General features: G+C 54.8%; 4 protein-coding genes across 4 annotated transcripts in view; 3 read left to right on the top strand and 1 right to left on the bottom strand.

Moving 5' to 3' along the window:
* Window positions 1-4899: 4899 nt before the first annotated feature.
* CHGG_07525 (uncharacterized protein) lies at window positions 4900-5589 on the top strand (the record flags this gene model as incomplete). The annotated part of the gene is made up of 2 exons (XM_001225180.1): window positions 4900-5343; window positions 5563-5589. The coding sequence occupies 2 exons, from the start codon at window positions 4900-4902 to the stop codon at window positions 5587-5589; spliced, it is 471 nt and encodes a 156-aa protein (XP_001225181.1).
* A 194-nt stretch (window positions 5590-5783) lies between these two features.
* Window positions 5784-7697, bottom strand: CHGG_07524 (uncharacterized protein; the record flags this gene model as incomplete). The annotated part of the gene is made up of 3 exons (XM_001225179.1): window positions 5784-6418; window positions 6478-7194; window positions 7562-7697. The coding sequence occupies 3 exons, from the start codon at window positions 7695-7697 to the stop codon at window positions 5784-5786; spliced, it is 1488 nt and encodes a 495-aa protein (XP_001225180.1).
* A 2249-nt stretch (window positions 7698-9946) lies between these two features.
* On the top strand, window positions 9947-11130 carry CHGG_07523 (uncharacterized protein; the record flags this gene model as incomplete). Its single annotated transcript, XM_001225178.1, has 4 exons — window positions 9947-10092; window positions 10147-10175; window positions 10263-10662; window positions 11055-11130. 4 exons carry the CDS (start codon window positions 9947-9949, stop codon window positions 11128-11130), a joined length of 651 nt encoding a protein of 216 aa, XP_001225179.1.
* Window positions 11131-11912: 782 nt separating this feature from the next.
* The window catches only part of CHGG_07522 (uncharacterized protein), a gene marked incomplete at both ends in the record, with an annotated part of 2897 nt that continues 1682 nt past the window's right edge, over window positions 11913-13127 (top strand). The window contains 2 exons of the mRNA XM_001225177.1: window positions 11913-12104; window positions 12210-13078. Coding sequence (XP_001225178.1) covers window positions 11913-12104; window positions 12210-13078 — 1061 coding nt within the window. The remainder of the gene's footprint in view (window positions 12105-12209; window positions 13079-13127) is intronic.

Here is a 13127-nt window from a genome sequence, read left to right as displayed (position 1 = left end):
TTTTTTTTTCTGGGCGAGTGTATCGTTTCTCCCCACGATCCCTGATGTATCTTTTACTCAAAATCACCTGGATGAGTCCGACAGGAACAAGGGCAATGTCTGTACTGTTCAATCTTTTCGTATTGTTTTATGTCAAACAACCCTCCACCCGCATCAGAGTCGATCTTGCTTCCGCCGAAGCATCCCAACATGGTAGGTATGGAAACTCTATGTTCGTGGTCGATAGAATGCTTGGAAGCCGCTGCACATGGGCCCCAAACGTGATACCTCATCTCTTGGATCACACAATCACAATACTTTCCATTCCTGGCCGAGTTGTTGGGGCCAACTCACTAGCTGTGGGACCACTGCCCGAGCAGATGTAAAAGTAGAAGCGGTGATCTCCAATGTGCGTGGTCTGCAATGCGACGGCAGGCGCCCTTTCAAGAAGCGATGCAGGCAGCACAGACTTCAAGCAACTCAGAGTCAGACGGCCCGACTGAGCACCCACACCAATAAAAAGCCCGCCCAAGTACAAAGTGAGGCACTTATGAATGAGAGAGGATCGACGCTGCGCCAAGCCCCAAATCCGTCTTTCCCGAGATGATCATCTTCAGCAGAACTTTCGTTCAGAGCCTCGTTGCCTTTTCCCTCTATATTGAACTCAAACCACACCTCCCAAGCCCCAACGATATTGATACCCAACGGGTTCCGTGCCGTCAAAAGGGTTGGGCTGGGTGGGATGCAGAGTATGCTTGGAACCTCACGAATCACGTAATGCTACCAGATTTGCAGGTAAAGTGGCCGTTGTCAAGATGTGGCCGGATGTTCTCCTGGAATAAATAGTATGTGGGCGAGGTTCCAGAGATTTGGAGATGCGGAGTGCTCTCGGAGTTTGGCGCCTGGCTCGCTTGCATGATGCTTGGACCGAAGGCGTCATGGATTTTCCAGAAGCAGGTGGGAAACGAATGGTTACGACTCCTAACTTGGGAGACTATCCGTGACAAGCGCGCGGTTTGATAATACCAAGGGGTTGATGCCTCCCCAAGTCGAATGACCTCCACACCACCATCCAAGCTGACATCGTACGATATGACACAATGGGTGCTATGAGTACGGGGGGAACAGAGAAGCGGTCAAGCCTGAACGAGATCCAAAGCTTGATGCTTCAAATGAGCTGAGCTAATAACACTGCCACATTAGATTGTGCATGACATTGAAATCTTTAAAGCGTGGGGGCGAGGATGAGTTCTGGGGATCAAGGGCCCGTCACCGCAATGATCTGTGGCCGTGCAGGTTGCATGTACCTAGGTGTGTCGCTGGACGATGTCCAACCAGCCCCAGGGATATCATAACACCATTGCCGTTTCTAAACAGTAAAGCGACGCTGACCAATAACTGGAATAGTCGGACTGCATCCAAGACTTGCATATCTCTCAGAATTGGTGAATATGTTTGGCTGGGTAGATGCAGCCTTCTGACCACCCGGCATATGCCCCCGCGACCGGGCCAGAGGAAGGAGCAACAAGAAGCCGAGACCAATCGCCAAGGTCAGCTCGCTGGTCCTTCGGCATTCGATGAATCACTTGAAGGCTAGCATGTAGATATAGAGAAGGGGCTTCCTTCTCCGTCCCGGAAAAAACTCCTCCCCGCTGAGGTCTGGTCCTTCAAGGGAGGGTGCAAGAAAACGACAAAGCCGCCAAACCTAGGACTTCACCCTTAACCAACCCTTGGTGCTCTTACAACATTACATCCTCCTAACCACTGTAGGACCATTCCCACCTCCATTAGGTATGCTGTCATCTGTGCGATAGCCCAGAATCTAATGCATCATGTTAGATGTCCGAGTCTGTTGCCTCTCGTGGTACCGCAAGCGGAACCATGGAAACTGATGGGAATAAAAACTTTATTTTTGATTTCGCCCTTAGGCACGGAATTCAGAGCCAATTCGTTGGCATTTCCACATTCGCCGTGCCGGCGTTCGAGACATCTGTGGTGATGGATTTCGGCAGCCGCGATGTTCTGGGTGGCACTTACATCATCAAAGCCGGCTCGACGGTCGGACAAAGCACCATCAATATAAAGCTCAGGGACTATGGGGGGCATGAAATTACGATCACGGGTAGTTTAACTTCGTCCCTGTTGGAGCGAGAAGAACATGTTATGGGGGTCGGATCATGGATGCTGTCTAGCAGATAGTAGCATAAAGTTCATGTTCTCCAAGGGCCAAAAGTGACTAGAAAAGCATTTGACAACAACCAGCAGCTTTCGAGTAATCATTTGGGGCCTGATCCATTACGGTAACTGAGTGACAGACCACCCTGAAAAATGCTGCGCCGAGATCAATTCGGGGCGCCTTCCCCTTTTAAGCACCAATTCTGTACGGTACTGTACATAGAGCAAGATGCCCCAAGCCCTCCTTTTCGCTAAGAGTATATTTCCTTGTTACTGCTTCGAGGGGTATAAACTGGGCCACTTATCTGCGGCTCGACGTAGGTCTGGGGTAGGCTACCGTATTAGGATATAGATTTTAGCGATTAGATTAGATGTTTGTTGAGTTTTAAATGGAGGGGAAGATTTATATTGGCATTCCCATCAATTCTATTCATTGTATCTTGAACCTTTAAGGAATAACTAGTTATGTCTTAACTATTCCAACTGTTCTATCTTCTATACACAGCCCTAACCCTTATGCCAAATCCAAGGGTCCACAGTACATTGATGGTGCCGGGTGCCAAGCCGAATAATTATGCAGGTCAAAAAGTCACTCTGTAACTCAGTTGGTAACTCAGTTACCGTCACTGAGTTACAATGGATCAGGCCCTTAGTAATTAACTCAAGACCTGTGATTGCCCCTTTTTGCATATGTGACGTTGCATGCCCTCGTTGAGTTCAGCTTTCATGCGAGACGCAGATTCACTCGCGACCGAACTCGCTGAAGTGGAGAGTGGGGTTGGCTTTGTTTGGTCTTGGGGAAGCACGTTATCTCAGTGCTCCGACCAGCATTTTGGCCGTCCGTTTTAGGCTCAGCTGCACGGAGCTGGGTGCCAACCAATTAGAACCTACCAACCCCACAACCCTGAATCCGGCCAATTCTGATGCAAAAGTGGGCTTCATACTCTAGACTTAAATGGCTAGTCTGACAAATTTACAGATAAATTGGGTGGGCGAGTGTCTCACCTGCGAGAAAAAAGAGAGGCTGAGCACTGAGATAAGAAGCGCGCATGGTTGATCCGTTCTGCTCCCTTACCTTCCTTATGCATGTCTGTTGGTATGGCGAGGGGGCAGTGGGGGTGTAGGGGGTAGGAGGGTAGGAGCGAGGAGTGGGAGGAAGGAAGGGGGGACTTGGTTCCTACATGTGGCTTGGTGGTGGGATACTTGGTTCCGAGTTACCTCGCTAGGTACAGTACCTTGTTGCCCTTGCTCCTGGGTACCCAAAGGGGCTTCGAAATTCTCCCCTGTAGCGAAAGCAACGCGAGTTTCTGGTAATAGTCAGAACCTTCATTCCTAACTAGGGATCTAAGTCATATTATGTGACGCATTTCGTGTACACAGGAGGTTTTCTTTTTGACCCCCACCTAGTTCTCAGCTCTGTGCCAAAGGTAATCTACCTAGCCTGCTGATTCCCACTGAGTCGGCGCGGCAGTTATTTCAACGGCGGTTGGCGTCAATAACACCGCGGAGGCAGCCTCTGCCGTCCGCAACTGGTAGGTACCTTACCTAGGTACCCAACTTACTAGCCAGTCGATACGGACCCCAGTGGGGCGCCTTAACGGTTGAATACCCATATAATCGAACAGTTAAAAGGAAGGGGGGGATAAGCCCGGTTTCACTGCATCCGCAGGGGGGCCTGACGTCACAGGCGAGGAGCAAAGCGTTATTGTCAAAGGACGTGCGATGGAGAAGTTTTAAGGACTTTCCCTTCCCGCGATATCCGCTAAAAAGCAGTGCTGGGGCGTTTCGTATCAGGCGAACGTGTCCAGGAGATGGCTGTCGAAGATCGGCCGGGCCGGTCGGCAGGGTACATACATGTAGATGCGGGGCCAGCTCTGGTCCAGCCTGGAGCCCGGAGGGAGAGAAGCGGGAAAGAATTATGCTAGCCGCCAGACGCGCCGTTAATTGAGCCATCATCATGGCCGTACCGTGCCTGACAAGGGCAGCTTCGGGGTATAATATGGGCTAAGATTCCACCAGAGTGCTTGGGAAGAGCTCAGTCAAGGACCTTGTTCGAGCCAAAACGTCGACCCCTTCATCAGTCTCATCGAACTCAGTGATAATATTAGCACCTTTACCTGTTCATTTGATCACGTATACAAACGGCAGAATGAGTACCGCCAGGGGAACCCTCTTCCGCAACAGTCCCAACAGGATCACGGCGGTGTTTGTCATCGACGAGATTCAAAGAACCTTCACAGCCACTGTCTCTCCGGCCGTCCAGCCGTTCACCTCCAACTCCGCAACACTCACCTATACCGATCCCGAGCTGCTGACATCCACGCGTTCGTATTCCGGCCGCATTGGAGTCAACACGTATGAGTTGACTCTCGCCAATGGTCCTACGATCACTGGAGACCTCAACGTCCCCGGCATTTCCCCTGCCAGCACCGTTAATGGCAGTGGAGCATGGGAGCAAAACTGAGGTGCGTAATTCCATCCCGATCAGTAAACCCAGTCTCTAACTTTCAATGCAGGTGTTTTGGGATGGGTGCTGGGTATTGCTCGCGAGGTGGGATATGGGCACTGGGACAGCGCAGATGAAGCCATGGTATTGGTCACAGTCAGGTTTCGTTCAACACGCAACCGACTTGTAGTCCGGCCAGAGAGGAGAAAGCTCCACCACACGTTCTTTCTAGATACAAACTCGAGAATTGATTTTTGTCCCTGTCGGCCTGAACGTGAGCTAGTCATCAGCGCGCCATCATGAACCTGGGTCTCAAGAAGGCCTTCGAAGCCGCCTACCCCCCCAAGCATCCCGACCACCGGGACCTCATCGAGGTTGACTTTGTCGAGTTCGTATGCTCCTGCGTTGGCGAAGAGATGTTTGCAAGGCTCTCCGACGCCATTCATGGAATCCAAGAGCTGGTGGACAAGGACTGTTTTCGCGCCTACTTTGACGCCGGCCTTCAACAGCTCAAGGCCAACAGAGTGGTCCCTCCTGCAGACACTTCACTCTTCCAGGAAGCTGATTTTAACCGCGAAGAAGTCCCGGACATTTCAGAAAATCCCTGCTTCAAGTCAATTGTCACGACAGCCTGGGGGTTCGATGTCTTGTGGTGGCTCTTTGAGGAACGGCAAGACATTTTGGCAACGTTTGTGCGGCAGTTAACGTTGCCCATGGCAGAGATGCATTCATCCGTGTTTCGGGTACGTGCGAGGCGGGAATAGGTTCATGGAGCTAAGGCGAGCTCTGGCTAAGGTATGGGAGAGGTTGGGCGTTGGGTGAATCCCTAGTTAGGAGGGTATTTTGATGCGAGTGTGCGAGAGGGAGCAAGGCTGGGAATTAGGTCACAGGATATGGGGAGCTAGAAGTATGATAACCTCATTAGGAGACTAACTGGTAATATGTATACCAAGGCAAAGTAGGTAGTGCCTAGCAATGTAGGGACGTAAGGACGTTCACAGCTATCGAGTCTCATTCTCCCTTCAACACAAGTGAACGTGATATGCGTGGCATTACAATTACCCCCGAAATCAGCCCGACGGGCATTTTTCAGCTCTGGCAATCTAAACCCAAACTACATAAAATGTTTACAGTACCTATTAGATGCAGTCTCAAAGTTATATCCACCTACCTCAGGCCATGACTACAATCCAAATGGCCAAGTCTCGCCGTATTCCAAAGCCACGTGAGGCTGATGGACCTCTAGGGCGCCAACATGGCGGGTTTCGTCGAACCAAATGAAACCGTCAAACTGCTCGGGCAGCACCGCCATCGAGTAGTGTGACTGGAGTTCCGTATGTGGCACGTAGATGACACCGATGAAGCGCTCCAACCGCTTTTTACTGAGCGCCTTCCGCAGCTTGTCGTCGCAGTGCCCTTCCCGGAGGTCAAGCGCAAAGCTCTTGACTCCCGTGGCATGCATCAACTCCTCGTAGCTGTTGGAAAGGCCCGGCCGAATTTGCATCACCGACATATCGGCGCCCCAGCGACGAGCGGCCGCCACTGTGCCCGTATTACCGCAGCAACCGATGCTGAGCGCCTGCTCACCAAACGTCTCTTTACATAACTGCCCGATATTGAACTCCTTGCGAGACCAGCTCATGCTCGTGGCACGGGCGTCACCGATGTGACTGTTATGCGCCCACACGACTGCCTTGGCCGGTCCATTCTTGCCGCGGTGCTTCAACACACGGACGAGGGTGTCGAACATGTGCCGGTCCCGTCGGTTCCAGGACTCGTCACGGCCATAGTACATGGCCTTGTAGTACTTTTCGGCGTCTACACTCTGTCAGCAGCCCCTCTCGTGAAAAGGGCTCTCTCAAGCAAGGCAAACTCACCCCTCACCAGCCTAGCATTCTGCTCAGCACTATGAAACTCCTCCCCATCCGCACCTAACGCCGCATACTCCAACCTCTTCTCCAACAAATCCTTCAACACCTTCACCACATCCTTCTCGCACCCCTTAAACCCCTCGCTCAGCACCTGCATCCCATACCCATGCGGGTCCTCCGCCCACTCCATCATCCTACTATACCGTTTCGCGGCCGCCTCCCCCATCTCCGGATCCACTCTCTCCAAATACTCCACCACCGCCTCCATGGACGCCCTCAACGAGTACAAATCCAGGCCATAAAACCCAACCTCCCCCTCTCCGCCTCTCTCCCTCACCCCCCTATTCCACCCCCTCAACCACTCCACAAACCCCTGCACCTCCCGATTCCGCCACATCCACGTCGGGAACCGCGCGAACGCCGGCTCCCTCCCCACCCCGCCACCATCCCGCACCACCGGGCCCCCACCATCAATCACCGCTCCCGCCCCCCCCACACCCACCCCGGGCCCAGTCCCAGTCCCAACCCCAGGCCGCTGCCGCACGTAGCGATCGACGGCCTCGGCGTCGGGCCAGTCGGCCTCGGCAGCCACGACGGTGAAGCCGTGGTGCGTGATCAGGTGCTTGGTGAGCTCGGCGCGCGCGGCGTAGAACTCGGAGGTGCCGTGGGAGGCGTCGCCGATGAGGACGATTTTGGGGTCGGTGGGGGGGGGTGAGGAGGCTGCTGAGGAAGTCGGTGAGGGCGGTAGTGGAATCGGTGAGCGGGGGCAGGGGGGTGAGGTGCGTGCGGAGGAGGGGCAGGGCGGGGGTCGTATTGGATGGGGTCGGTGGTAGTGGTGGCGGTGGGCATTTTGTTGGGGTGGATGGGGGGTGGTTTGGAAGGGGTTTGTTTTTGGGTGGTGGGGGTTGTGTGGATGGTTTGTTGGTGTTGGCGTTGTTTGTGGTGTTGGAGCGGTTGGCAGAGGCGTAGTAGGTTGGTTGATCGTGAATTCGGCGAGACAAGGCCGCGGAGTGATGTAGATATAGGGGCGAGTCGTGATGCTCGTCCTGATGCGGCGGCGAGGTTCATGGCGGCTTCTTTGGATATTTACCAGTATATGCGGGTTTGATTTGTCCAAATGGCCAATCGTAGTAATAGACGATGACGAAAGTGGTTGTCCGTGACTCGGGATAGAATGATTTGACGTCAGGGCGGCGAAACTGATAGGCGGATGACCAGCCAAGCATCTCGATTCATTCATAGGCCACATTGGCAGCTGAAGATTTGTACTTTACTAATAGAAGTAATTAACTGTCACCTTTATGTTAATTTCTGGTGATATGTTACCTAACGTAGGGAGTTTCGGGCGGTAAGGAGTTCCGTAATACGCACAGAACTTGACTGTCAAGGATATGAATGGCAACAACGCCTCGAAGGTTAACGACTCATGGCCTCGAAATAATACTGACTTGTGAGCGCCCTGTGGGTGTTACGCTCATCACCCTACTTATGACGCGTTCCCTAGGTACCTATCCCATCCCACCCCGTGCCCCGTGCCGGCAACCCAGCCAGCAGCGGACCTTGTAATAGCATGGCTGATTCCCAACCCAAACGCCCACGAAGTGCCCGCCTCTCAGAGTACTTAACGATTGACCGCCCAAGACAAACAAATCGCCGCCCTTAGCCCCCGTAGCATGCTTAGCCCCCTTTGTGGTGGTATGAGTTGTTGCACCTCGTCGAGATACTGACCATTGCAACCACCACAGCGCTGCCGACGGTTGGTATACAGGTAACTAACTGTTCATGGTGCCGGAGTTGCAACTGCAGTAGGTCTTTGACTTGTAGCAGACCCTGCACACCTTGCTTCATCACCCAACACATACTCTCTACTACCCCAGCACTAACCACTATAACGTGCCTGCTGGTTTGGGCGCAGTGTGTCCGAGGTGCAACTGGACCTCGACCGCCAGCCGGACCTACACCAGTCGAGCTTAACTAATGCGTGGAGAGGAAGACAGATCATCGAGGCCCTGGATGGCAGTGGACTGGAGCTTGGCTGTCTTATCAGTGCCGCTACCATAGTCTCGGTACCAGGTCCGAGGGAGACGTTGTTAATCAACACTGAGGCGTGACACCCTGGGTAGGTAACTTTGTTGCCTCCAGCGTGCGTGTTTCTTCGGCCTCATCCTTGCCGTGCGCTCAACCTCACCCATTTCCTTGATCCACAAGATCCAAGTGTCCCTGCTGACAAACAACGGTACCTGAGCCACACTAGTTGATGGGACTGCTGGGCTAAACTGGTCGGTGGGATACCCTCGCTCATTACATCCAACGGCGATGCGAGTGTAACTACCTATTCTGGGCGCCATGGTTGTTGGTAATAGTTTTAGACCTGTCTACGTTCTTAAAGGAAAGAAAGCATCAACATCCTCAACTCAGTCTTCCAACTTAAACAACCACCCAGTGCCGTGGCAGGTGTTGCAATCCGATTGACCCGAGACACCTGCCCAACGCCCTTAGGGAGACAAACACGGAACCAGCCAAGATACCAGGAGGCGTGTGCAATGGCCGATGTATTTGTCGCCGAGACAACACGGCCCGAGTCCCGGCCAAGCCGCCAATACAGGACCGAGTACGTAACATAGGTTACGTTGCTTGGTATTTGTATGGGGCGTGATCGAAAATTTGAAAAAGGTAATGGGGATAGTTGGCGGGAGAAAAGGCAATGGGCAAACCGGAAGCTCCCCGGTTGGCCAATTCCTGGGTCGTGTTGAAAGAAGGTTCAACTTTCCGTGCCGGCCGTGCCGGTTGGTGCGGCCTGCCTGTCAGACCCGCTCGCTTCTCGCCGTCTCAAAGATGGGTAGTGGGCAGCAGGCCGCTACATTCGACGTTTACACTAAGCACCTTTACGCGAACGTTACCTATTTAGCTCATTGACCTGCCTTGTCATCGACGGGTGCCAACAGTCAATCCCGAGAACGTACCTGATGGATGAAACATTGGAAGTGCCTAGGGTACTTGGGTTACCTCGGCACGATCCTACACCAGCTCATGCCCTGCAATGCAACGCTACCTCGGTCCCGAGCGAGAAACTCGAATGCGCCGTTTTCCTTTGTCACAATGCAAGGCCAAGTCTCCTCCATCCTCCGTCTGGGGGATTGGAGTTTCCGTGAAAAGCCTCCCGAGCCTCCCAAATCAATATCAATCTGCACTGAAGAGCGCTGGCGGCCCGCCCGGTGGAAAGTGGCAAGCCGGGGACCTAACTTGATTTGATTGGCTTCACGACGGTAATCATGCCGGGGAGAGGTACCCAGGGGCGAGGGGCATGTCATTTGGCGGTTGATGTCAATGCATGACATCATGAAATGGAGCTGGCTGCTTCAAGTTGTACAGGAGCAGAGAATGAGATGGGAGCGGCGTAGCATAACGGTTACGGTCGAATCGTTCATCTACAGACAAACTCAAAAACACCCCGAAACTCGCCGTCTGCTAGACAATGATCCGGTATTCACTTTTGTTTGTGACGCTGGGTTTGTTCTCCCTCGGCGACGCCCAAGAACATCCCCAGCAACATGTTCTCGGCGACGAAGTAGTAGCGGGGCCCAACCCCCTACCGCAGGCCGCCGAGTTGGTTCGTGATAAGTGCGTTTGAGGGGCTTCCTCTCGCCAATGCTCATGTGATTAACATGACCACAGGCTGAAGGCGGCTGAAATCATCCCCACCGGTACGCCGGACTCATTAAACCAAGATGACAGTTCACTTTCAAGCCAGCCGACCCATCAAATACTAACAAACCATAACCACCCCCCAGTCATCGATGACTTCCTTCCCTCCCTCGGTCTACACGCGACCTGGCCGTCCGGCTCGCGCGCCCAGCTCGGCAACACCCTCGCGCCAGCCAACCTCGACTCGGAGCCATCCATCGCACTGCACGACATGCGCGCCGCCACGGGCCCCTCCCCGCCAAACAAGAACAAGAACAAGAACAAGAAGAAGACCATCACCTACGCCATCACCCTCACCGACCCGGACGCGCCCACCCGCGAAGACCCGTCCTGGTCCGAGTTCTGCCACTGGATCGCGGCGGGCGTGCTGGAGCCGGCGCTGTGCGACCCGCGCGACCCGGGCCCCTGCGCCCCCGTGCTGTCCCACCTGCGCGAGATTGTGCCGTATAAAGCGCCGGCGCCGCCCCGGGGAACCGGGTTCCACAGGTATGTGCTGCTGGCGTTCGTGCCGCGAAATGGGACGACGGATAAGTTGAGGCTGTCGAGGCCCGGGGGAAGGAAGCGGTGGGGGTATGGTGAGACTGGGGTTGATGGGGAGGATGGGGACGGGGATGGGGTTGGGGTTGGGGGCGGTGATGATGATGCGGGGAAGGGTAGCACGAAGGGGGTTAGGCAGTGGGCGAGGGAGAATGGGCTTGCGCCGGTCGGTAAGTCGTTACGCTAGGGGGTGGACTATTTGTTTGTTTGTTCGGTTTTGGGACGTGGTGCTGATGATCGGGTCTAGGGGCCAACTTTATTTACGCCAAGCACCAGAAGCAGTGAGTGGCTGTCTGTTGGTATTGTGTCTTTGCATGCCTTGGCTTTTTGGGGAGAGGCAGGGACCAGCAGGGAGCTGTCGATCGTGTCTGCAAGATCGCGGGCCACATGTTTGCTACCCAACCGAGCCAACCTTAAACGAACGGGGTGTCTGTGTGTTCTCCCTTGCCTCCTGGCCGTGCTCGCACATAATAAATCCGATGGGCTGCAGATTACGAATAACTCCAGGCGTCTGCATCCTATCAAACATGCATTTCGCCCAGTATCCGCTTTTGGTCCATCGGTTAACCTTCCTTGACCCCGGAACCAACCCCCGTCGACCCGATTCGGACGCACCAGCATCGAATTCAGCCCAGCCCAGCTGAACAGAGCAAGTGAGCGGCAGCTCGAACGTTAAAAATTGTGTTATTGGTTGACATCGGCATCTGGACGCAGCCATCAGAGGTCCGCCAAACAATCCCGGTGAGGAGCTGGCCAGTCCCGAGCCAGTCCGTCTCGGTTCGAGAATGCAGTTTCTCGTTGCTTTTTCTGCAGCTCAACCCAGCAAGCTCGACGCCTGAGCACCCTTGAGCACCCTTGAGCACCCCCCTGAGCAACCCCCCTGAGTCCTCCCTTTCCCCCCACGCCAGGCCGGCACCCAAACTCTTGGGATCAACCCTGTGCCACCCCCGCTAATTAAGAGGGGCTGGAGCTCCCATCGCTTTTGCCATGTGTGACCCGAATTCCCAAGACCCTTCGTGCAAAACCAGCTGCTTGCGCTCGTGCGCTCGTGCGCCCGTCCACTCATTTCTCGAGAACCAGCCTGCGGGGACGCGCCAGGGGTGGAGAGCAGAACAACCCGACGAAACGAAACAGACTTATTAGTCCACAAGGTATCATCCAACTGCCAACGGGTGAACCTAGCCAGGTGTCTCTTTACCATGAGCCCACCGTCATACCGATCCATTCAACCAGCACCGGCCAGGGGAGCGAGGTCGGGCAGTGGCGCCCCCTCTGGCTCCTCGAGCTCCTCCGGCTCCACCGGTTCGGGCTGGTTGAGCGCAAAGGGGCTCACAAAGAGGCTGAAGGCAGTCACACAAGCTTGCCATACATGTCGTCGCAATAAGGCCAAGGTAAGAGAAAGCCGCTTCGGACGGTTGGACCCGGATCACCGGAGCCCGCCACCCCACGCGCCCGCCCCTAAGCCAACAGGCAGTTAACATGACCACCCCCACCAGTGTGACGGCGTGCGACCGAGGTGTGGCGCTTGCACTGCGAGAGCCTCCCCTTGTGGATACGATGGCGAGGCCGGGCAATCGCGACAAGCCGCCCTCAGGGCGCGCCTCGAGGAGCTGGAGAAGATGGTGAAGGACCTACAGTCCATGTCCGACGCCGACGCCGAACAGTATCTCCGCCGCATCAGGTCCTCGGCAAATGAGCCGTACATAACACCGCTGCTCAGCACTGAAACCGACAATCGATCCGCCAGACAAACGACCGTTGCCACTTCCTACACGTCCTCCGAATCTTCTTTTCCCGGCCGCTCCCCGGAATCGTCGACCTCTCCCGAGGCCTCTGGAAGCAGCGTGGTTGCAGCCACCACTCTGTCGGACGATGCGTCCTCTCCACGCGCAACCCAACCGCCGGCCGATGATCTAGCCGCCCTCCTACATTTTGACATCCCTCTCCCCAGCGCCAAAACAACATGGGCCGGCGTCCAGAGTTTCTTCAGCTCCACCGGGAGGCTGTTTCACATCTACACCCAGCAGCAGATGCAAGACTACTACAGGACCGTATTTGGCGTCGACGGCAAGGCCGATACCTCGCAGAAGCTGGCCATATGCTGTCTGTATGCTTTTGCCGCCGTAGGTATCCAGTACAACGCCGGCGATTTTAAGGAGGGCCTGGAGAAGACGTTCCATGACGTGAGTCGCCGCTTCTTCTCCGAAGTGATGGAGGACAGGCCTCTGGACACCATCAAGGTCTGCACGCTGTTTGCCATGTACAACATTCTGGACAAGGCGACAGTGGCGCTGGCGTATGTGGGTGAGTTGCCCCTGTCTGTCAAGCACCCGTTGAACCCTGGGGCTGACGGTACCTTGCAGAGGTCGGTCTCAGCATGTCCAAGAGACAGAGCTCGAGTACCGGAGCATGTC

Source organism: Chaetomium globosum, genomic scaffold (genome assembly GCF_000143365.1).
Source record: "Chaetomium globosum CBS 148.51 scaffold_5 genomic scaffold, whole genome shotgun sequence".
In the NCBI taxonomy this organism is placed as follows: domain Eukaryota; kingdom Fungi; phylum Ascomycota; class Sordariomycetes; order Sordariales; family Chaetomiaceae; genus Chaetomium; species Chaetomium globosum.
This window is presented reverse-complemented; position numbering and strand designations above follow the sequence as displayed.